The 24,883-nt window shown below is 37.8% G+C and overlaps 3 protein-coding genes across 3 annotated transcripts; 2 read left to right on the plus strand and 1 right to left on the minus strand.

Moving 5' to 3' along the window:
* Positions 1-7: 7 nt before the first annotated feature.
* Positions 8-11,037, plus strand: ace2 (angiotensin I converting enzyme 2). The gene is made up of 18 exons (XM_071489401.1): positions 8-390; positions 536-694; positions 920-1,013; positions 2,162-2,305; positions 2,794-2,909; positions 3,275-3,380; positions 4,358-4,455; positions 4,631-4,803; positions 5,803-6,029; positions 6,873-7,017; positions 7,261-7,359; positions 7,495-7,617; positions 7,869-8,047; positions 8,702-8,760; positions 8,903-9,000; positions 9,117-9,233; positions 9,924-10,118; positions 10,214-11,037. The coding sequence occupies exons 1-18, from the start codon at positions 202-204 to the stop codon at positions 10,311-10,313; spliced, it is 2,421 nt and encodes an 806-aa protein (XP_071345502.1). The 5' UTR covers positions 8-201; the 3' UTR covers positions 10,314-11,037.
* Positions 11,038-11,412: 375 nt separating this feature from the next.
* LOC139628064 (uncharacterized) lies at positions 11,413-17,407 on the minus strand. Its single transcript, XM_071489402.1, has 7 exons — positions 17,253-17,407; positions 17,007-17,122; positions 16,294-16,390; positions 15,073-15,430; positions 13,568-13,699; positions 13,176-13,315; positions 11,413-12,410 (listed from the first exon to the last, which is right to left on the minus strand). Exons 1-7 carry the CDS (start codon positions 17,262-17,264, stop codon positions 12,189-12,191), a joined length of 1,077 nt encoding a protein of 358 aa, XP_071345503.1. The 5' UTR covers positions 17,265-17,407; the 3' UTR covers positions 11,413-12,188.
* Positions 17,408-18,914: 1,507 nt separating this feature from the next.
* On the plus strand, positions 18,915-24,820 carry LOC139627934 (uncharacterized). Its single transcript, XM_071489138.1, has 10 exons — positions 18,915-19,249; positions 19,986-20,199; positions 20,975-21,168; positions 21,269-21,484; positions 21,960-22,377; positions 22,666-22,799; positions 22,906-23,145; positions 23,914-24,075; positions 24,319-24,408; positions 24,524-24,820. Exons 2-10 carry the CDS (start codon positions 19,986-19,988, stop codon positions 24,692-24,694), a joined length of 1,839 nt encoding a protein of 612 aa, XP_071345239.1. The 5' UTR covers positions 18,915-19,249; the 3' UTR covers positions 24,695-24,820.
* Positions 24,821-24,883: the final 63 nt, after the last annotated feature.

The following is a 24,883-nucleotide window of genomic DNA, read 5'->3' on the forward strand; positions in this document are numbered from 1 at the left end:
TAATCTGTCAAAGTATAGACTCCCACAGCTCAGTGACGTTCATGTTTATCTGTAAATGAAAACTCGGATACACCCTCAGTTATGGCTCTTCTGTCCAAAGGCCAAGGCAGCACAGAAGGTTATTGAAACTGTATAACTGAGTACAGTGTCCCTCCTTCTCAGAGTTAGTTTGTGAGTGTGGATGAAGCTGAAGCAGCCAAGATGTCCGCAAGGATTCTTTTAACATTGCTGGCTTTGTCCTGCGCTGTTTCTGCTCAGTCAGATGTGGAGAGCCAGGCAAGGGAGTTTCTGCAGCGGTTTGACAAGGAGGCCACTGAGCGTATGTACCAGTATTCTCTGGCATCATGGGCATACAATACCAACATCACAAAGGAGAACTCAGACAAACTGGTAAGCTCTGGGAAAACATCCTAAAGTTGGATATCTATATCCTAAAGGAAAGGATATTGATCACCTGGCTAAATGAAGTAAAAACAGAGGTTGTGTAAATGACTCGATTTACATAATTTGATGCGTCTGTTTTCATTCTCTGCAGTCAGAGCAGGGGGAAATTTGGGGCAAATTCTACTCCCAGATTTCAGAAGAGTCCCAGAAATACCCCATCAACGAGATCAAGGATCCAGAAATCAAATTACAGCTCATCTCCCTGCAAGACAAAGGCTCTGGTGCTCTCTCCCAGGATAAAGCTGCCCATGTAAGACAACTGCTCCATGTTAAATGTCTTTCTTTCTTAGATATATGTTTGGATATGTCTTAAAACACATTTCTTTCATGTTAACAAAAGCTGCAAAGACGCAAGCTTCATCTCACTTCCCTCTTACTACTTACTATAGTAGTTTTGAGTTTTTCTATCACTAGTATTGATCTGCAACTCACATTTAACCTAAACATTTTCTCCTTGTTTTCAATCTGCTTGCAGCTGAACAAGGTCATGAGTGAGATGAGCACAATCTACAGCACAGCAACAGTGTGTCTAATCGACGACCCCCTTAACTGCCAGACTTTGGAGCCAGGTACACTCCCGGTTATGGCAACGTAGCTTCCTGCTACTGTCAGGCAAAGCCAGATAAAGCAGTTTATAATTAACATGGCAACTAAGAAAAGGAAATGGCTTTTATTTAAGTTTTTGAACAAAGGTTTTACCAAGATCCTGTCATCCATTGTGGGAACTATGTCATCACAATGTTTAGTTTTTTCATTTTAAACTTTGACAAAGACGGATTTAAAAACATGATGACAGTGACATGTTTCCAGTGGTGGAGAGCAACAAAGTACATTTACACGAGTGCAATTTTGAGGTACTTCCACTTGAGTATTTCCATTTTATGCTTCTTTATACTTCTACTCCACTACATTTTAGAGTGAAATATTGTATTGAAATATTTTCACTCCATTACATTTATCAGACGGCTGTAGTTATTTTTTACATTAATGTTTACATTAAAAAACAATGTGATGAGTTTATGAAATGCCCCTTGTCACATTTCAGATGTCAATGAGTCGTTAGCAGTTCCTCCAAAGACAGATTTACATTTTAAACTTCTCATATTGTTTCATTTAAATAACTGCTCAAGGCCCAAAAGAGGTACAACTATCCATTAATTCACTAAAACAACAAAGAACAGAAAAAAAGTTTAAAAAAAATAAATAAATACAGATTTATGTGGCAGGACTTTTGTTTTTTCTTCCTGTCAACTCCATTAATCATCTCACAACTTTGTTGATTTATCCAGTGGCTCTTTGAAGGGGCCTGACCACTAGGTTTAAATGATAATCATTAGATTATCATGTAAGCAGCATTTTAATGTTGATAATTTTACAACAATTGTATATACTGTTGTTACTTTCTTCTATAATAATGTATATTTTGTAATCTGATCATATAAATAACTAGCAACTGTAGTTGTCAAAGAAATGTAGTGGAATAAAAAGTACATTTCCCTCTGAAATACCAGAAAATATCAGTTATTATAAAATTAAAAATCTTAAGTTCAGGTTCCTCATCACTTAAGTCCAGTACTTTAGTAAAAGTACTTAGTTATATTCCACTGCTGCTATCTGTTTTAGTGCAAATGTTTTCTGTACAGAGTTGATGAACAGATAAACATTTATCTGAGATCCATATACTCTGTCACTGACTTGTGTGTTTCTCCGTTTACAGGCCTGGAACATGTAATGTCCAACAGCGAAAACTACGCTGAGCGTCTGCATGTGTGGGAGGGCTGGAGGAGAGAGGTGGGGAAGAGGATGAGGCCTCTGTATGAAGATTATGTGGATCTGAAGAATGAAGCTGCCAAACTAAATGGTGATACATTCAAAAGAAAATATGCCACTTGATGTAGTATTATTGTGAGGATGTATTTTTTCAGTGTATGAATGACAAGTGAAACTACAGATGATGTAAATCTTGGAGCTTTTGTTTATTCTTGGTAAAAACGTAACAAAGCTTTATAAAATATTATGACTATGAGGGAGCTATACAGATTTAAGATAATACTGTAGAATGTGGATGGGTGAAGATAACGTGACGTCTGATAGGGCACAGGACAAATACACAGAGCTAAAAGTGTTCAGGGATCAGACAATGATAGATCCTTCCAAGAACTTCCTGTGACGCAATTAACAAACAGCTAGATAGAAAATAAGCCACCACTGTGGCCCATCATATGGTTCACCACTGTCATAACATCTAAAAGCGCAAAAAAAAAAAAAAGAAATACAGAAAACAACTTTTGTAAGCTGAACTGTGTCTGTCTTACACTTTCTTTTTCTCTCTGACAAACACACATTCAGGTTTTAATGACTATGGAGCTTACTGGAGATATAACTATGAGACCATTGAGGATGAAATTCCGTACAAGTACACCAGAGATGAGCTGATGGATGATGTCCGTTCAGTATACAAAGAGGTACGTCTAATATCCATTCATGCCAGGAAGAATTAGCATTGTGTATGGGACTGTCCTGTTATCAAAGATTTTTGGAAGACAGTGGTACTTTATGTTTCTCATATTGATCTTTCTTTGTGCCTTTGTTATTTTTATTTCCTACTGTTTGAACTTCAGTTCTGAGAAAAAAAAGAAAAAATGTAATGGTTCTTTGTGCTGGAAAAATCCACCCTTAGTCACTGACTAAAAGGAATTTCAAGCTCGCTATCTATGGAAAAGTTACATTACATTAAAGAGAAAACCCAAAGACTTTGAAATTTGCGTTTTGACAAAGGCTTAAATCAGAATAATTTCAGTGGTTAAAAAAGAGATAATTTTTTCCACAGATCCTGCCATTATATAAGGAGCTGCATGCCTATGTGAGAGCCAGGCTCATGGAGGTCTACCCAGGATACATTGATTCACAAGGACCTCTGCCAGCCCACCTGCTGGGTATGTTGAGGATTTTGGTCAGAACTGATCAGTCACAGGCATCAAACTGAAATATGAAGCCTGCTGATATTCCTGTTCCAGAATTAGTTTTCTCTAATAATTTTTTTATAGTAAAATCAATTTTTGTTGAGTTTGGGGCAGAAATTCATCTTTAGAAAGCAAACATCACATGGTCAACAACATCATGAGCTTTATTATCATTAAAGATTCACGATTCAAAGCTTATTGTCACATATACAGAGAAACAGTTGCACTGTGCAATGAAATTCTTCATTTGCTGCCCTCTCTGATTGTCATCTATAGAATACAACTAGATTGAAAGTCTAAAAGAGGAAGTTAAAAAAGCAGAACACAAACAGAACGGGGGAATGAAAATCCCTTAGCTAAGTATAAAAATAGATACTTATTGGGAATGGCCTCATACACAAAGTTATGAAAGATACTGTATGTGTTAATGTGTCGAGTATAGAAAAAATACAGCCTTAGAGCAGGGAGATTCCAATGTTCCTGTAAGACTTGAGATCCAGTCCAGAACTGAAGTATGTCTCCCTCTGCTGTTGAGGCCTCATCACTACATCACTACCATGTTTATGTTAGATTGAAGAGAACGGAAATGCTTGTGAAATGAGCTTTAAATATATGTTTTAAAGATGTAAATTGTTAGATTATACATATATTAAGACTTGGTAAAGACATGTTTCTGGCATTCAGGTAAACGTTGTTTAATAATTTAATTGTTTAAAGGTAACAACACAGATAAACACTGTTACAAAGGAAAAATAAATGCAACAGACAGTAATATACAGTAATATAATGCATATTTAGCTGAAACTGATTTGTCCCTTGTTTGGCTTTCAAATTCACACGTCAGCTCCTTTAAAGCACCTGACTTAGATCTACTGTTGAAGAACATCTCAGTGTCTTCTTAAGAGAACTTAAAGTGAAAAAAAAGGTAACTTTTTGTGCGGATTGTTCAGGTGACATGTGGGGGAGATTCTGGACCAACCTGTACCGGCTGTCTGTCCCCTACCCTGAAAAACCAGATATCGATGTCAGCAAAACTATGGTGGCCAAGGTACAAACATCGAGCTGATTCTGTTATTCTGTTTAAATATTAAATAATACATGAGACACGAACAACATGTGTTTGCAAAAATGGTGAATGCATTGTTAAAGAAATGAAACAAAAAAGATGTTAAAATCCTCTGTTGGAACTCAAATCAGCTATCAAATGTCAACTTAAATTTCAGGGTTGGAATGAGGAGCAGCTTTTCAAAGAGGCAGAGAAGTTCTTCATGTCTGTGGGCCTGTACAAGATGTTTGACAACTTCTGGAATAACTCCATGCTGGTGAAGCCTGTGGATGGACGCAAGGTGGTCTGTCACCCCACAGCCTGGGACATGGGAAATACAAAGGACTTTAGGTAGGATACTTTATATATATATATATATATATATATATATATATATATTATATATATATATATATATATATATATATATATATATATATATATATATATAAAACAGAATAAATTTAAAGACATTATGAAACTTACAGTTTTAACAGCCTTCTTAAGAAGTGCAATATTTAGTGAGTTCAGTGCACATTCTTTATGCAAAGGGGAAAAAAGTGTTTTTATTGGCAGATTTACATTAATCAATATGAAACGAAATGAAAGATAGTTATAAGATTGACAAGGTATGCTTGATTTTAATTTTTTCCATGTTCAGGCAATAAAGAAAATCAGCCATTAACTTATCATTGATAAACTTTTTTGGTGGGATAAATCCACAGACTTACAAATATTCACACATGAAGCTGTAAGAAGCATAAGAACAAAATCAATCCAACTCTGGAATTAAAACTTCTCTTCAGCAACCTTGAGACTTTTTACAGCTGTTTGAGATGATTTGTATGTTTTTTGTTTTGTGCTGAGAAGAATTATCTGATTGTAGATCAGTACACAAGGGCCATAAATATGAACTTGGCAGAACAATGCTGTTGATTAATCTCTGACTCATTCCTTCCAGCTGATAAAGATAAACAGTTTTAATGTTGGCAAATATTAATCCATATAGTTGCCCCAGCACTAACTGTTTCTGAGGTTTCAGTATCTTTAGCAATAAAGTTTGTCCAAATGAAAAATCTAACTCTTTCCAGATGTCAGGTTTTCTGGCTCCTCAAGCATCAGGTGAATTAAAATTACTGAATAAAACGTATTATTCATTAAACTGTTACTCCACCTGTCTCTTTAACGAAGGCCTTCATTCATTTTATTGTTTATTATATCTGACTCATCAGATCAGATGTTATTGCAAAGGTTGTTTTATTGGTACAGTAAATCTGATATGGTATCATGCCACGTCTGTATCACACAATATAAGTGCTGACAGCAACACTTCTCTCGTGATGTCTCCAGGATCAAAATGTGCACCAAGGTCAACATGGATGACTTCCTCACAGTGCACCATGAGATGGGTCACAACCAGTACCAGATGGCTTATCGCAACCTGTCCTATCTCCTGAGGGACGGAGCCAACGAGGGTTTCCACGAGGCTGTGGGAGAAATCATGTCCCTCTCTGCTGCAACGCCCAAACACCTGCAGAGCCTGGATCTCCTGCCTGCCAACTTCACTTATGATAATGGTACTGCAGATTGATGTAGACGACACTGACAATTGTCAAAAGAAATATTAGAAACAAAAAACATTAAAGCCGCTGTAATTGAAAATTTAAATTTTCCCTCAACTGTATGCAGTGTTTTACCACTAGCGCCACCACTTTCCACCAGCAGGCAGCTGTTTTCAACAAAAGTACTCTACCTGCTTCAGCATCAAACATCAGACAGAGACAGTGAGCGACTAACTAGTTGACATCGTGGAGCATTTATCAGCTAAAGAGGCAGATATTTCGTTCAGGAGTTAGTGTAGACAAAAACAGAGCCACAAAGGGACTAAATTTAGGATTTAAATTCAACAGGTTGCCAGAGTCTCACTTTTAAATGTATGCAGAAGTTGCTTCTCAACTGCTGGATGTGTAAATATGTAACCATTTGTTGTTTGCTAGCAACTCAGTTCACCATATTGACTCTGACACTGCATCGATGTCAGTGTTATGCATGTTTCTACTGCCCCCAAGTGGCCAAAACATTGGTTATTCCAGGTTTAATGTTTGACCTTGTTTTGAAGGCTTTATATATGACAGAACTTAAAGTCTGAGACCACTTTCCAGAATGGGAAGACTTTTGGACCCCAGTGTATATAATCTAAATAAATCAGAGTAGGTATGACTGATGTGTCTTTGGGTTGCTGCCCTCAAATGACATGCAGAATAAAATTAGCCTCACCATTTGTTTGGTTTCCTGAAAGTTTTCTTCAGCGACACCAGATAAACAAGTATAACATGACCTTAGGCCCTCAGCTCATGTTATACAAATTGTCATTTACTTTTTTTTTTTTTTTTAACTTTTGTTTACTTTTTGCCTTGCAGAAACAGAGATCAACTTCCTGCTCAAACAGGCGCTCACCATCGTGGCCACCCTGCCGTTCACCTACATGCTGGAGGAGTGGAGGTGGCAGGTGTTTGCAGGGAACATCCCCAAGGACAAATGGATGGAGTACTGGTGGGAGATGAAGTAAGCAGAGACCTATATGAAGCCAAACAACTAAACAGACTTGTGATGAATTTATGTAGTAAATTATAGATATATAATCTGTTGACATCTAAATTCACATTTGAAATGAAAGGCGGGCATTCTACAGATAAATCAAGGTATTTAAACTTTAATAAAGGTATTTAAACTCAGTGGCTGCTTCACTGCTGGGCTGTAATTACAATATCAACCTGCATCAGTGCTGACTCTCTGTTGTCACAACAGGAGGGAGTTGGTAGGGGTGGTGGAGCCGGTGCCAAGGGACGAGACTTACTGTGACCCACCCGCTCTGTTCCATGTATCTGGAGACTATTCTTTCATCAGGTAACGCTTCTTCTGTAAAGCTGCACTATATGTTTTTTATCACAGTATCACTAATTACTGCACTAGAGAGCTACTTACTCACAGTTCACTCAATGGACATCACATGTGTGTGTTTGCCTCTTCTTGTGAATACAGGTATTTCACAAGAACCATCTACCAGTTTCAGTTCCAAAAAGCCCTCTGCAATGAAGCCAATCACACAGATGCCTTATCCACATGTGACATTACAGGTTCTACAGCAGCAGGAACCAAGCTGAGGTATGAACGACTCCCTGTTCCTCTTTGAAATCTGTTTAGTTGTTTTGTTCATCCATGTGATGAACCTATACTTATCTTCTGTGAGTAGTCCACGTACCCACATGAAATCAACAGAGAAATAATGGCTCACTTCTGTTTCCCTGTAGCACATTATATTACAGTGTGGTACACAGGTATAAATGCTGATGTAATTAATAATCATTATTTATTATTCATCATTTATAATCATCATTCTCAATATTTTCTGTTAGGAATATGTTAGAGCTGGGAAGGTCCCAGTCATGGACCAGAGCTTTGCACACAATATCTGGTGATACTAAGATGAACGCCCGCCCCCTGTTGGACTATTTTCAAAAACTTCATGACTGGCTGAAGGTAGAGAACAAGAAACACAACAGGACTGTTGGTTGGCAGACAAAAACAGATCCATGTAAGTACAAAAGATTGTTAACATCAATTTAACAATCAATTTTCCTAAAGTAATATTAAGTAGTCATGTTAGTCTACTCCATACAAAAACCAAAATGTAAAAACATGTAGTTGTGCCCACTCATTTACTGTCTTGTTGTCACCACAAGGTTGCCAAAGTCCAGCGCATTTTGTTTTTACACTTTGGTTTTTGTATGGATTAAAAAAAGGACATGCAACACGTTGTTGAGGTGCTGGTAGGTGGATTTTTATACCTTTGGAGGGAGCTAGGCTACTTTACTACTAAACTTTACTGCACAGCAAATTTATCTGGATTGAGTGTTTTTATATACTCTCACTCATCTTAATGGAGCTTTCAAATCCAAACCAAACACGGTCAATTGAACACATTTTGATAGATCTGAAAAGTTGCCCCAGAGGTATACAACCTGTATGAGTGGACTAACAACTCTCTCGTCATTACATAATAACTGTGACTAAAAATACTTTTTGTTACTTCTAGTAACTGGCACTGAAATTAAAAAAATCCCCAAGGACATTTTTAAGGAAGTGGAAAAAACACAGACTTAAGTCACTGGTGTTTTCATGTCAAATATTTACATGATCAAATCACATCAATTTATTAAAGCAAATAATTGGTTTGATTTATTTACAGATTCACAGTACGCCATTAAAGTGAGACTAAGTTTGAAGGCTGCCTTGGGTGATAACGCAGTGAGTATTATTCATCATTATTAGAGGTGTTATCACTGTAGGTTTACAGTATCTGATTACACAACAAATGAAAACAATTTTGCAGCTTAAACAGGAACTGAAGTGTGTTTGGTATCATGACAAATATTAAAATGTGTTTCAGTATTCCTGGAATGCCAATGAGCTGTACCTGTTCAAGACCAACATTGCATATGCTTTGAGGCAGTACTACATGCAAAAGAACGAGACCCTTCTGTTCACGTCAGTATCAACTGTGTGGGAATAAAAACTATCAAGATACTCTATTCTTTGTTTTCCTCTGACTTTGTTTTGTTATCACATTTGTTTGAGGGCTTTTTCTCTGTTTGCACCTGCAGATCAGAGAACATCCTCACCTATAAGGAGACTCCCAGAATCTCATTCTACATTGTGGTCACCAACCCAGCAGCTTCCTCTACATATATCCCAAAGAAAGATGTGGAGGCTGCCATCCGGTGAGGCACAAGCTTTATTCAGCACACAAATGCATTTTGATTGCATACAGTATATTGCAAACTCTGCAACATACTTGTTTTGTTTCACCCTGTATGTTTAACAGACTCCTTAAGCAGCTGTAATACCCTGGCTGATTTTAGTCACACTAGCTCTAATCCATCAACATTTCAACAACTATTGAATGACTTGCCATATTTTGTCCAAACACATGGTGCCCACAGGGTGAATCCTAATGACTTTGGTGATGCCTTGACTTTGTTGACACAAATTCCCTCCTTAAGATGAATTGTAATAACTCAAGGTCAAAGATATTGTCCATTTCTTTGGTGTATGACCAAATACCTGCCAAACTGACATTCTTATGAGCCTCAGCTCCAGAATTTAGTGCTAATTTGTAAATGTTAGCATGCCACTGCTATAAACTAAGATGGTGAAGATGGTAACATGATAACTGCTTAACAGCAGCATCTTAACATTATAACTGTGAGCATGTTAGCATGCTGATGTTAGCATTTACCTTAAAGCACTGTTGTGCCACAGAGCTGCTGGTGTTGCTGTATACTCTTAGTCAGGCTTTTATATAATTAGAGTTGAATTGCTTCCTGCTATAATTGATATAGTCATGTCTGTCTGACCTTTCCCTAGAGAGCTATGAGCAATAATAAACCCATTTTCGATATTGATCCCAGGTTGTGTCGAGGCCGAATAAATGATGCCTTCCAGTTGGATGACAGGACGCTGGAATTCGTGGGTATCCCAGCAACACTGGCCCCTCCTGTTCAGCAGCCGGTGGAGGTGTGGCTCGTGGTGTTTGGAGTGGTCATGGGACTCGTGGTGCTAATGGGCGTCTACCTTGTTGTGTCTGGTGTCAGAGAGCGCAAGAAGTAAGTTTTCTCTCAAGACTCAGTACTAGCATGTTAGACCAGTTACTTACATGACGTGACTGGGAGACATGTTGTGTTTCTTTCTGTGTTTGTAGGAAATCTGTAAAGACAGGTCTGGAGAATCCCTATGAAACAACCATTGAAGGACAAACTAACAAAGCCTTTGAGGATGATGGTGAACAAACTGGATTCTGATTCAGCGATGCGCCGAGGGGAGGTGTCATCAAAGCTCTCGTACAGTAGGCTCATAGTCACTGTCCAAGAATAAGAAAGCAAGAATTCTCAATTTTATAGGCCTTTCCGTCTTCCAGCACTACTGCGTGGCCTCTCATCAAACATCAAGATAACTAAATGTGTAAATGTGTAAAAGTTTAATTTGTCTGCGAATTTGACCCTCATCGTTATTGTATGGTGAATACCCCTGTCGAAAAGTACACTTGGTATGTCTCCATCTGAATGCCCTTGTAATAATTTATGTATACTAATATTATACCTGTGGAATATATAAGTACAACTTAACATATACTTAACTACACTTAAGTTTGTGTTCCTTTTGGGTGACCCAATAGCCAAGTGGTTAGGGTGTGTACCACATGAGCACAAATGCTCTTAGTAGGCGAGTCCCCGTTTCGACTTCCAACCGGCCTGACTCTTTCCTGCATGTCATTCCCCCTCTCTCTGCCCTTTTCCTGTCACTCTCTACTGTCCTATCAAATAAAGGCACAAAAGCCCAAAAAATATCTTTAAAAATGAAAAAAGTTTGTTTTCCTTTTCTATTTTGGCATACCGTAAAGTGCAATCAGTTTTACTTTTTTGTGGAAATAGTGGACTTTTTTACCATGTACTTTGTGTATATTTAAATTAACAAATGTCTTTTGGACAGATATTAATATGCATTGAATAAACTGCAAAAACAAAATTTAAGACATATTGAATTATTTCAAATATGTATGCATTAAGAAAAATTTAAATATACTTATTATAACTTAATGGCATCTCAAAATAGTACAGTCAACCACACTTAAAGGTGCTATATGTAAATTTTTGCTATTGCTTCATAGCCAAAGTTAATGTTTACAGATATTTATTGACCAGTCTAGAAACGGTACAAGTTCAGCTCAAAGTTCATTCATTTACTCCCCAAGAGCTTTCTCTAGTGGTGAAAAGCAATGCTAATGTTGACCCTTCTATTTCATAATACTATTTAACATTTTAACTGCTTTGAAAAGTAAATGTTGTAATACACACCTAGTAGATAAGTGCATATGAAAATGAAATTAGGCAGACCAAAGTATTCACTTACTGCAGATTGCCAGTGCTAAGTTTATTGAAAATGTAAGTCACATGCATATTGCTGAAATACTGCAATTTCAAAAGGAATACGTGTTGCTGACAGTGTGTATATTATACATATTATAATATTTGCATGTACATTCTTGATGGTAATACATCAGTAAGACATCTTCATTTGTTGACATTATGTGATCAAAGGCTTAAAGCATAAGCTTAATATAACCAGTCATACAGAATTCAATTAATGTTTGTGTTAATTGGATTCATGTACATAGTTTATGTCATACATAAGTTTTTGCTCACATCTCATAATAACGTACATTAGAAAGTGTTAAATAAATAAAATTATTAACTTTATTGTAAAGAAAAGAAATTATTATAAACTTTTTTTTAACTTATTTTAATATATATTTTTAAATGAAAGTTACATATACAAAATATTAATGCTTGTAACAAAAGGTTCACTTAAAACATCACAGCTGATTACCAAAAATGATGTCACATATTTAAGTCTGGACCACACACACATACACACAAATGTTTTGAATTAGACATAGTTGTATGATACATATCTACGGACTTCTGCAAAAGCAGAATTTGACACAGTCACCTTGATTTCCTTTAATTGGCCAGATGGCTCAAACAAAAGAGCTCCTGTCATATTTTTCTTCAGTTTAACAAAAACCCCATAAGTCCCAAATAAAATTCACTAAAGAATTTCAAATGTTAAACTCACTTGATTAAAAATTGTGAATGCACCTGAAGGAATTGACTCCATCACTTCTGAATGATAAAGAGGAATGAGTGCTCTTCTTGCCGTCCATCCAGGGTTTCCATTTTCACTCCTGAGTCTGTGTTGAGTATTTGGATGAACCATCCGCTGTGCAGCACTGACTCAAACTTTGTGTGATTTGACCGGTCAGACTTCATGTAGAAAACGAAGGAGAGGGTGCTCTCATCACTCTTGGAGATCTGCTTCAGCCTCTGCTTTTCACATGTCTGCAATGACAAAAGTGAGGATTACTTTACTTTGTAGTATAAGAATTCTAATAATCAACTTGTTTAACGTGTGTTTAAATTAAAAACAGAGCAATTTCACCTCATTAGTTTTAATTATCTATAACATAGCCTACTTCCATTTAGCATCACTTTACTCTTTCTTTCCTGAAATCACAGTAGGGGCCTCTTTATAATTAAGTAATCTTTCTTGTAACCTTATTTAATTTGGGTAAATGTATCTGTGTGTGTGTGTGTGTGTGTGTGTGTGTGTGTGTGATCTGTGTGTGTGTGTGTGTGTGTGTGTGTGTGTATTTACAGTATTCCATTTGTTTGTCAATTTTATTTATATAACACAAGTCATAACAGAAGTAATCTCATAGAGCAGGTCAAGACCATATTCTTACCCTCATTGATACTAGTTTGGTGTGACTTCTAGACTGAGAGTATTTTAACCAATTTGAAATGGATTAGTTTTTGATGTTTGTATACAAGGCTTTATCCTTTTTAAATAAATGTAATTTTTTTGACATGTGAAAGTCTGGTGGCATTCTACATTTCTCTTAATTTTCTCCCTATCTTGTCTGTGGCAGTCACTCCTAAGCCCATTCATTCCCAGGTTCAGCTCTCTTTCATTTGATTTTAAAAACAGCTCTGAAATAGACTGAAATGCAGAAGCAAGATAAAATACCCAAAAATTCAGTTGTTTCCTTGTGACTGTATGACAGGTTGATGCTTATTATATCTAACTCATGCAGTAATTGTTACCTCCACTTGTAGAAACACCCTCTCTCCTTCCTTGCAGCACCTTAGGAAGCAGTTTGAGTTGGTAAAGTTTAGGACCACCGGTATTCCTCTGAAAGCCCTCCCCATGATGTTTGACTTGTAGTGATAGATGGTGATATTCTCTGAACAGACATACATGCACAAAACAAACAAATATATAAATAAATAAATAAATAAAAATTCAAAAAAGGAATTTCATTTCCACCAATAGAGAAAATGATAACTTTTGTAGGAATAACCAACAGTGAATTGCAAATGATAATAAATGGATGAAGAGAGTATCTGCAATTAAGCTAATTTGTGATTACTGTCATTTAAATTATTCAGGTGATTACTTTGTGCCATGTTGCTGCATGCTGCTCTTAATGACAAACCTGGATTCGGTGAAGCATAGAGGGTTTTCTGCGCGCAGAGACCCCTGAGGTATTGGTGCGTGGCCAAGTGTTCGACTGAAATGTTTTTCAGTTCAACCTTGTCCTTTCTGAAACTGCTACTTCCTCTTGGAACTGAAAGTGACACAGGGAGCAGTCAAACACAGGTCATGCATATCCCCTTTGTAAGAGAAAAAAACTGGGGTTGATGGTGAGTTTTTTATTCCACTGTCATTTTGGTGATAATGGTGCTTTTGCATTCCTCACCTTTCACCTCGAAGCCTCTTAAAGCTTTACCAATGGAAGGAAGATGCACAGTGCATCTTATATGGCTCAGCTTGAATAACTGTTTCGTAATTCTGCTCTCAAGAGCTCAACTTGCTGCTTTTAGTTGTGTGGCAATTTTTCAGAGAATCCAGTGTTTTATTTATTTTTGTGATCCATGGTTGTCACTTGGTAGCAATGCTATGTTTTTATACTATGTTATTATTATTATTTTATCAGGGATACAATCTGTATGAATAACTTATTACAGGATTAACTATCTATCTAACTAACTAACTAACTAACTAGGATTTTACATCAAAGTACAGCAACTTTTACAGTATTTCTTTGAGAGTGGTGCAATGTACTGTACTGTACTGAAGTACAATTTTGGGTATAGTTGAGTATTTGAATATAATGCATTATTAAATACTAAAGCAGTGGTTAGAACTTATTTCAACCTATTTCCAAAAAGCAGTGGGGGCTCTAAGTGTCTTGTTTTTTCAGTTTCTAGCATTTCAACCAAAAAAATATTTTCCCAACAGATGGTTTCATTTAATTAACTAATCAAGTTAATATTTCACAAAAAACCAAATATTAGAGAATATAAGAAAAAAAACATCTTATGACCTCTCAGATGAGGAGTCTGAACCCTTGGCTAGGAACCACTGGACTCGAATACCAAGCCGTATGTAAAGTAGTTAAAATTGGCTCCACCTCAACCAGCTACAGCAGTAAAATACCTCATGCTTAATTCACTCATCAGTGTTAACAATACAAGTACAACATTGTCACAGGGGCCCCTTTTCTGCAGCATTACTTTTGACATTCAAGTACATTTAGCTGATGAGCTAATACTTGTGTTCTTTTGCTTAGGATTTTGAAGGACTTTTACTTGTAATGGAGTATTTCTACATTATTGAATTGATACTTTTACTTAAGTGAATCGTCTGAATACTTATTCCATTGCTGGCTTTTGATATGTTTGCCTTGTCTGCTTTCTGAACAAATCATAGTTTGTTTATGTGATTCATTTTTCTACTTTTTTCATTCTTATTACCTCATATTTCTTCATGTTTATTGACTGTGAAACAACACCAGAGACTACAAAGTCCAGGACTTTACTGTTCTATCCCTGACAAACATTTGCTATCTCACACTTATACAATGCATTACAGTGTAGAATAAATTAAAATTTGGAGGAGAGGAGAGGAGAGGAGACAAGTTGGAGTTGAGTTTCTCACCAAGTGTCACTGTGCTGGATTCTGCCACCATGACAACATCATTAAAGCTACATCCGGTCCCATTACATCCCTGACAGGGACTCCCGGGGTTGCAGGCCCTCCCTTTGATCACAGAGACACTGGTTTTCTTCATGGCAACGATGAGCATATCCCCCTTCTCCTCATTTTCAGCATTACAAACGTCCACCTGCAGATCCCCATCCTCCCCTCCTTCATCTTTCTCTTCATCCTCCTCCTCCCTCGTCATCTCCATGCTGAAACTGAGAGTTGTGGATTCCTTGGAGAAGGGATGTAAACTGTCCTCATCTGTGGGGGGCTGCTCATTGTGCTCCTTTATCCTGCTCGCCTTATGCACCTTCTAAAGAGACCATAAGGAGAGGGTCGATAGCAATGGATGCTGGGTCAGGCTCAGCATTGACTCTGTCTTTTTGAATCTGACTCTGTGTGTTATTGGCTGTGTGAAAATTTCTCCTTAAATCACAGAAGTACCAGGCTTACTACAATGCAATGTCATGTCATGTTGACTTACTTCCAGGACAATACAATATGTATATATATGTGTAATATTAAAACAGATTTACCAGTGTGATATAGACATCCGCAATTGTCGTCATATGATAACACGTTATAATAGATATTCCTACTGATACTTGTACTACTGATACTAATGTAGGTACAGTGGAAGAAATCAAAATTATGGGGAACATGTAACAACAACGGTAAGTAACAACTGGACATTTTGGAGGAAATAGATTTTGTAGTAGTAGTAGTAGTGTAGTGTTTTTGTAAATACTGACTGAGCAAGGTACAGTACTGGGGAACAAAACTTATGTTTGGGAAAAATGACTCTGTAATGTGCAGGAAAAAACACAATATAAATAAGGTGCCACTGCACTCTTGGGGTTTATTAATGTCATATTTATATATTTTACTTCACTGAAAGGTTTGAAATAAAGACAAGTTGAGAAATTTGCTCCTAGCAGGCATGTTCATTCAGCAGCTCACAACAGTGACAGCTTGACATGGTGGATGTTACTCTTAAAATAATCAGTAACCGTAGAATTGTTTTATTCAACAATACGTCATGGAGATGCTGTGATTTTTTTTCAGGCTTCTCGGACTAAAAAAGTGAAATAGAATAAAGAATAGAATAGAGTCTTAAATAGAAACTGTACCTTGAAGATGATCAGTGTGCAAGACAGTGGAAGCCCATGAACTCACCAGCATTGGATTACCATCAGCTAACATCTGTGCTAACTCCTCAGGTGTGAGAACCTGCAGGTCCACGCCGTTTATTTGCATCAGCTTGTCTCCCCTCCTGCAATGTTTGGGATTTTAGAACAATGAATGACAAAATATCAAAATAGCTGCCAATTCATTTTCTATTGATGAAGAAATCAGTTAAACAACCAATTATTTTAAGGTCTAATTAAAACTATTTATAAACCCTTTTGTAACGTATACCTTATTAGAAAGTGGTGGTATAGTATGTTGGGCACTGACTGAGCTTTAAATTATGAATCAAAAGATTTGTTGACTCACCATCTCTTCTGCGAGGGTTTATGTTTCTTTTTTATGTTCCCTTTGATCTTGTTTTCATTTATGTGACAACTGACAGTGATGAGATGATTATTTGACAGATTTACTTTTCTATATCCCACATCATTTGTTTTTTACGTCCTTGTGTTAAAACTGTTGTCACTGCCATTTTTTAAAAGCTTTTTATATTGTTCCTACAGAATCCTGTGTCTTGTCTTGTGATTTTTGTTTGTTAAGTGATCAATTTCGCTTGAAAAATGCTATAAGTAAAATGATTCTTAGTCTTAATTTTTTCTTTTAGTGTAACACAAGAAATTAGGTATCCAGTCTCTCTTTCTGAGAGAGTCTGTGTTATTCACTGAGAAAACTTCTGATATACAGTGTCTGACTCATACCTGACAAACATCTTTTCTCCAGTCACATTTTTGTACTTCACCACATTTCCCACTTCATACTGATGCTTTCCCTCAAGGATCTGGTGGACGATGAGCACGCTTCCCTTAACCGTATCCTGACATTTAGGAATAAATGAGCAAACTTTCAACAAGGACCATCAGTCAATATACACAATCATATCTTTTACCATGAATCTCACATTTAGTGGGGTTCAGTGTTATACACAGTTCAATTTTGTCACCCACCTTCAGATCCATTGTGGCGAAAGGGTCCGCTGCTGGTGATGCCAAAGACTGAAGGCGACACCAGTGACAGTGGCAGCCTTTTAAAGCCTTCAGCGTGTTCGTGCTTCTGCTTTAGATAGGGAAGTACGAAAGAAGGGCCATTGACATGTTCATGGATGGGGAACTGATGTCAGAGGAGGAAGTAAATGAAGATGAGTAAATCTTCAATAAAAAGGGTACACAGTGTGAGATTTTGTTAGAAAACAGAACTTGTAACAAATATGGAGGAACAAGTAATAACTAACAGCAGCCAAGGCCTGAATAATTAACTGTCTTTTTCTTCTTTTACTGGATTTTTTAAATTTAATTTTATTTATTTTTTTTGTTTTGCTTGTATACCAATACCAATACATCACTTTTACTGTCAAAACTTAACAGAACACAAAATCCAGATTTTTACAGTCACAGTAGACATGGGAACTACTGGTAGAAAATTACTTCCTCGGTGATAGTGAAGGGTAAAAAACATAAATTTATACTGTGCGTGGTTCTACTATTAACCATCCAACTAGAAACGGAAGAGATGGTTAACGGTTCTTCACAAACTGTAATAGTCTGTTCATAGTATTTCACACTGTGCCAGTGTAAAATCATTCATGGTGTTCCATTGAAAGGTTGATCTTATCAGATTACAGTATTCTGCTTTTTATAAATGATCAAAGCATTGAATTCTGTACACCACTGTGCTTTACTGGATGTGATACTGCTGTTGTTGAGAGGAAATAACGTCTATGTGAGCAGACATGATATGCACTGGTTCACTTTAATGTGTATTGTAAAGCTCTCCCTGGGCTCGTTCTTCATATCATATCTGTGTATAAAAATCTATCAGGAAGAATGTGGATGGACAAATACATTTCGAGCTTGAAGGAACACGCTTGACTTTGGACAAAGCAGTTTTTCCAAGGCTTTACAAAAAACCAAGTGAGTGGACCTTTGGCTTTTTGTTGGAAAACTTTAAAGGTACCCTATGTAGTTCTCTTCCCCTCATAAAACATTTGCAAAGCTGATTTTTCTTTAACACTGAACATTGAATACTGTGAATGTGTTGAATACTTGCATGTGTGCATTATGCAAAAAAAAAAAATAAAATAGGTACAACATTAGTAGAAACATTTCTCCGTAACACACCTACTGCAAAACTCCATAGAGTACCTGTTGTCATGCTGCCTCTGGAACAACAGTCAGCACAGCTTGAAATTGACAGAGCCAGCTCCTCCAGCCAGCAGCTGGTTAGCTTAGCTTAGCATAAAGAAAGTAAACAAGGGGAAACATTTAGCCTGGTTCTGTCCATAGGTAAGAAACTCCAACTACCAGCACATCTAAAGCTCACTGATTAAGATGTTATATCTGGACTGTTTAATGTGTAAAAATACTGAAACGTAAAAACAGCAATTTGTGGTTTTATAAGTGGTAAGGTGCCGCACTTTTTCTAGGCCAAGTGAAGTCACTTCCATCAGTTGGTGGTAGCTTTATATTTACAGTACACAAACGAGAGTGGTATCAATCCATTTATCTAGCTTGCAGCAACCAAGCAAATTTATTTATTTCCCAAAATGTTATTTAAAGTTATTTATATTGTTTTTATTGTTATAATATCTCAGTCAGATAAAGGAAAAGAAAAGAATAAAAAAATATGGTCATGTTGTGTGTGTGCACGTGACTGCAAACGTAGTCCAGTGCTAGTGTAACACCTTCACTGTTTTGATACTGAGATGAGCTGTGTTACTAAATTTATAAGCACACACTGAAACTATTTCCAGCTTCCCCAATCGAGCCAGTGAAGCCCAGCTAAATCTGTAGACGCTGAGGTGGATTGAGTTACATGAGAGGCACATGCCACTGTCGCAAACATTTCAGGTCTCCCACCATACACTGCAGTATGTCAGAGTTGAGATACGGACCACGTTTCCACCATCTCAGAGGCTGGCATAAGTTGACAATCCAAACTCAACCAGGTACTGTAACATACTGAACCTCATACATATTCATGAGATTCATGATTCTGCATGACGCGTGTATCTGAGGAAAGTTTTCATTAGTATAGCAGCTGAAGGTGTTGAGTAATGTTTTACTAACTCAAATATTAATGTCCTAGATAAAAGTTTTTCACACAAAGTGACTGTTGTAAAAACACACAATTCAAACTATCAGATGAAGCTTGAAGTTTCTTCTTGACGTCTATAATTTAAACCTCCTGTTTTGAGATTCTAAAAACTTCCTCTCAAGAGTTATAGAAACAACTCATACAGTTCATTTGACTCTTTAGCTTTGACCAAGTCTATGATTTATAGATAATGTTAGAAAACTAAAACTGAAATGTCTGTGAGGATCTGAGGAACACTGACAAACTGATGTTCACAATATAAAAGTACCATAAAATAAATAATAATAATAACTAATTCATGGCTTTTCTTTCTGTTGGGGTACTATAAATATCATTAATTTGTTTGCATGAATTTAATTTGAAATGAATACTGTACCAAATCTGAGTAAAAATCCCTTTGAAACCAAGAAAGTCACCATTCAGTAAGAGTGACACGTTACAGTTTAGGAAGTTTAGGAACAGTCAGAATTAAGGAACTAACTTAGGCTTTGTCCAAAACCTTCCTACGCTGGTTTTTAACTGTATGAGGTCAACCACTGTCATGTATTGTCTGTGTTTGTGTTTTTTTGTCATTGTGTGTGTTTCAGATGGTGATACTGGATGTATTATTAATAGGGGGTGGCCCTCATGCCTTAACCCTGGCAAGCTTGCTAACCAATCCCGACCCTGACCCAAACTCAGACCTGGGACATGACTCACCCCTCTCCCCCTCCTGCTTGGATCCTCTGAGGTCTGAGACAAACCCAGGAACATCCAACAACAGATGCTGCAATGGCAAGAAGAAGAGGAGAGCAACAACTGGTACAGTATGCATGACTTTACTGACTAAATCATATGTACCAGAAACAATGTATATAATGTTGACTTACCAATTGATTAACTGAGAATTTGTCAAATTAGTGATTAATAAAAAATAATCTTAACTTGCAGCCTTATTTGCAGATTAGCAATTTAAATAATTGCATATATTATTATCTCATAATCATGTTACAGTGTTGAGGCGTAATTAAAATTGTGAAATTAATGATTAGTAACTAAATTTGTGACCAAGGTCTTTTTCATTGTTTGGACTTTGTCTTAAACCATTATCTTATACACTGATGTAGTAATAATTTGGACTATTTAAATTACAGTATAAACAATGTGGGTTAGACATTTTTGTTATTTAGACTTTTTCTCAAATAATTTTTACTTACTCTGAATGTTTTATTAGCTCCTCATTCATCTTTTTGACTTCCCAAGCCATGCTTTTTATTTTGTATCACATCATTTTTCATGTTGACTTGCTATTTCAAATTTTGGCTTACTATTCCAATTCTTAGTCTTGTCTTTCCAAACATTTTGACAGACTGAAGTGGAACATTAGTTACACTTCTTTCATTCATAACATTTGACTCACTGAACAAATCTGAAATGTGATTCAGAAGTCTGGAGCCAAGTGACCTCAGTTTACTGATGAATGCCCCTTTATCAGTGTTACTACTCATGCATTTTTACATGCATATGTACCATGATCAGAAAGACTTTTGCTTCCTATGTGGCCTTTTAATTCAGTCCATATGTCGTTTGTGATTAGTCTCTGCAGGAATGACGCTGGAGGAGCAACCAGCAAAGTCAACAATATCAGACAAGGTTAACTGCCCCCCACTGAGTCTCCGGGTGGTGGATTCATATGGAGAGTGGACCACTCTGTGGGAGAGCCAATTCACAGCTCTGAACATCCCTCATCTGCGCTCACACACACTAGTGCACACAGACCCTCACAATAAGGTATAAAATCAAACAACTTCCCCCTGAAGTAGAAACGAGGAAGGTGTCTCCACACTATTGATATACATAACCGCATGTATGTGTGTGTTTGTCTTGACAGAAAGCACTGCAGGAGTTTGTTGTAAAGTGCGATCGTTCAGCAGAGCTTCACTGTCTTCCAGACCAGGTTTATATTCTGGACGAAAATGCATTTTTCAATGACATGCGACTTGGCAAGAAGGAGAGGAAACGACTAAACATCACCTCAACACTGAAGAAGAGTTTATCCTTCAGTCTGCCGGGAACCAAACTAAGTGTGGACTTCTTTAAAGATCAGGTTAGACATACTGTATATGTGTGTGTGTGTGTGTGTGTGTGTGTACATGTTACAGTACATTTAAAGACAACAAATAACTTTAAAAACATTGTGTTTGTATGCTTCTTGATTTGTGTTCATTAGCTCTCTCTGTTATCACACTTGTGCAGGAGGTGGAAATGGGACATTCAAATATTTGTATAATGTTGTCTTTGAAGCATGTAACCAAGTTATTGTAGTTACAATGACTTTATTCTAATTCTGAGGACATTCTGGTCAAATTATCCTTAGGTCTGTTCAGGTCAAGTCTGGCTGTTCTGGGATCCCCCTCAGACCAGACTAACAATTTGTTGGTGTTTGTCTTCATAGGATCTGTTGAGCTAGATGGAAAAAAAATATGGAATAATGCCAACATTATCCTTTAAGAAGCATGCGTACCAAAATCTGAGCATTGCTATTTCCTGAATTGTTTGAGTTGATGAATCTGGATATACAGGTGGAGAGATATGACTTGGGCAAACTGCTGGTGAAGGGCACAGCAGGGCGTATCATCCCTGTTATTGAGCATGAGGAAGAGAACGAAGAAGAGAATGACTGTGTGAAGGAGCGGGAAACAGAGGGTGAGGCCATGAGGATGACTGAAAGGAAGGGAGATGGGGCAAGGAAGAGAGTGAAGTATTTTCAAGTCCAACTTCAAGAGGGCAGCATCCTAAAAGCTCACCAGGTCGTTATGGCAACAGGACCAACCCGTGCTCAGATGGCAAACATCCCTTCATGGGTGAAAAGCATTGGAGAGAGCTACCCAGAGGAGCGCTTGCAGCACACAGTGCACCTCATGCACCATCTGCCAAATTCTAAGCAAGAACTTCAAGACACAGATTGTCAGACACAGAAAGAGACTTTTCAAACTCAAGGTAAGTCAGATTCCTTCTGAGGATTACGTAACGTCACAATCATGCAGAAAAGCAAACAATATTTTACAAATTCTTCAAGAGCTTTAAGGATAATTGGTATTGCTAAGCAAAAACACTACATACCTTAATGTCGTGACACATTTGCCAGAATTGTCAGAATATTGAATAATATTTTGCTTTCACATGAGGTTTCTATGCTTCTGAAGACTTCAGATCTCTGCTGTTTGATTCCCCCATCCTTGCTGTACCACTTTCCTTCACAAGTACCTTATGCCTATGTGTGTCTAGAACTGTGTGTAGTGTGTAAAACAGGGCAGAGAGTAATGGTAGTTGGTGGAGGTCTGACCAGCGCTCATGTCGTCTCAATTGCCCTGCAGCAAGGTGCCAGCCATGTGACATGGGTCATGAGGAAGCACCTCCAGGTCTAGTGACAGTGTGGAACTGCATGTGGACCAACCATAAAGAATTACTGTAGATATAGCTGCCTGCCTCCACCGTGCATATCAGTCCTCACTGTTTCTTCTGCAGTTAAAGCAGTTTGATGTGGGTGATGTGGAAAGTCTGGTGGGTCGCTACTCCCATGTGGAACACGGTATCAAGATGGATGGCCAAGCCTACCTACGGCAGTTCTATAATGAACGGAGTCTTCACAAACGTCTGGCTATGATCCGCCAGGCAAGGAAAGGAGGGGCCGTCACCCCAGAGGCTTACATCCACCTACAGCCATTCATACTGAATGGACAGGTGGATGTGAAGACATACTGTCAGGTAATGGTACATGTACATCCCACAGGGTCTGAGATGAGGGTTTAGTGAATGAGATGAGATGAGATGAGATGTAATAAATCATATTACATGAGGTGAGGTAAAGTGATGTTAGGTGACATGAGACGAGGTCAGTTGAGATGAGATGAAATGAGATGAGGTAATATGAGGTCATTAAAGGTGAGACAAGATCAGTTGACATGAGAAGAGATAGGAGGAAGTCAGATGAGAAGAGATGAGGTAAAATGAAGGGACATGATCTTAAGTGAGAGGAGGTGAGATTAGGTCAGACGAGATGAAGTGAGATAAGGTAAGGTAGCAAAGGTGAGGTGAAGATGAGAGAAGATGAAATGATATGAGGTAAAATAAATTGAGATACAATAAGGTGAGGTCAGGTGGCTCCGTTGAGGTCAGCTCAGGTCAGACGAGGTCAGATGAACTGAGATGGGGGTTGGGTGAAATAGAATATACGAGCTGAGTTGATGTGAGATTAGGCGATGTAGCGTGAGACAAAAGTAGATGAGATGAGGTCAATTAAGTTGAAGTGAGACGTAGGGGAGATCTAACCCATTTGGTTTGAGTGAGAAACAGTAGATGAGATGGTATGAGGTGATGTGATGTGAAATGTTATAAAGTGAGGTTACTGAAAATGAAAACGAGATGAGATCAGGTGACATGAGAGAGGTAGGTTAGGTGAGAAAACATGAGGTCAGGTGAAGGAACATAATGTAATGTGAGGTGAGTTAACCCGGACGTCATCCAACTGTCCAGGTGAGTGAGGCCAGCTGGTGCTACAGGAGCCAAGCCTGGAGCCTTTCCCTCAGCACTGGGGACCACTGGACTGGAGATATGATCTGGCTCGCCACCGGCTGCAAACTTGATGTGAAACAGGACCCGTTGCTTTCCGAGGTGATAAAAGAATTCCCAATTCAGGTGAGTGAAACAGAAAAATGTATTTTGTAGATTTTTTGATTTTATGTTCTGTATGTATGTGATGTGTGTTCCAGGGAACAAAAGAAAAGTTTTGCTTGAGTTAAAACATCTCGTTTCATTACTTGAAGGATGGCGAGATAGGAGCATTAGATGTGTTCATTTTTCAAACCAAGCCATGTGCTCTACTGTCATAATCTAAGACTTATAGATTCATAAATGATGCCTGGCTTCTCCTCATTGAAGGTGATAGATGGTTGGCCGTGCATATCAGAAAGCTTACAGTGGGCAGAAGGGTGCCCACTCTATCTGATGGGGCAGTACACCGCTCTTCAGGTAGGTCCACTATGTAGTGTTTTGGTGTGCCAAAATAGGCCTCAACAACAATCTGTGTAATTATTTTACAGAGTATAAATCCCCTACTCCCCCCCCCCCACACACACACACACAGGTTGGACCTCATGCAGTAAATTTGGCAGGTGGACAGGCTGCCAGCCTGCGAATCGCCAAGGACATCATGCGCCATCAGCAACAAGACAGTAGAGGTGCTTCTGACCTGTGTGGGGAGAAATCTAAAACTGAAGAATATATTCAGCAGATGCAAGGCCTATTGTGGCTTTAACTTCACCATTTAGCCTGAGGAACCTGAATTCACATGTGAGCAGTCGTCTGTTGCTAATGGGACTTTATGAGTTTGATTAATGTCGTGAAACAACAATTGTGTATCAAATAAACATGTTCATCCTCATGGGCCCAATCAGTATTTTTTTATTCATCAATTACAGGTGTAGTCACAAAAATATAGTACCAT

This window comes from Trachinotus anak, unplaced genomic scaffold (genome assembly GCF_046630095.1).
Source record: "Trachinotus anak isolate AG129_WGS33_773 ecotype Australia unplaced genomic scaffold, CSIRO_AGI_Tana_v1 ptg000011l, whole genome shotgun sequence".
Classification (NCBI taxonomy): Eukaryota; Metazoa; Chordata; class Actinopteri; order Carangiformes; family Carangidae; genus Trachinotus; species Trachinotus anak.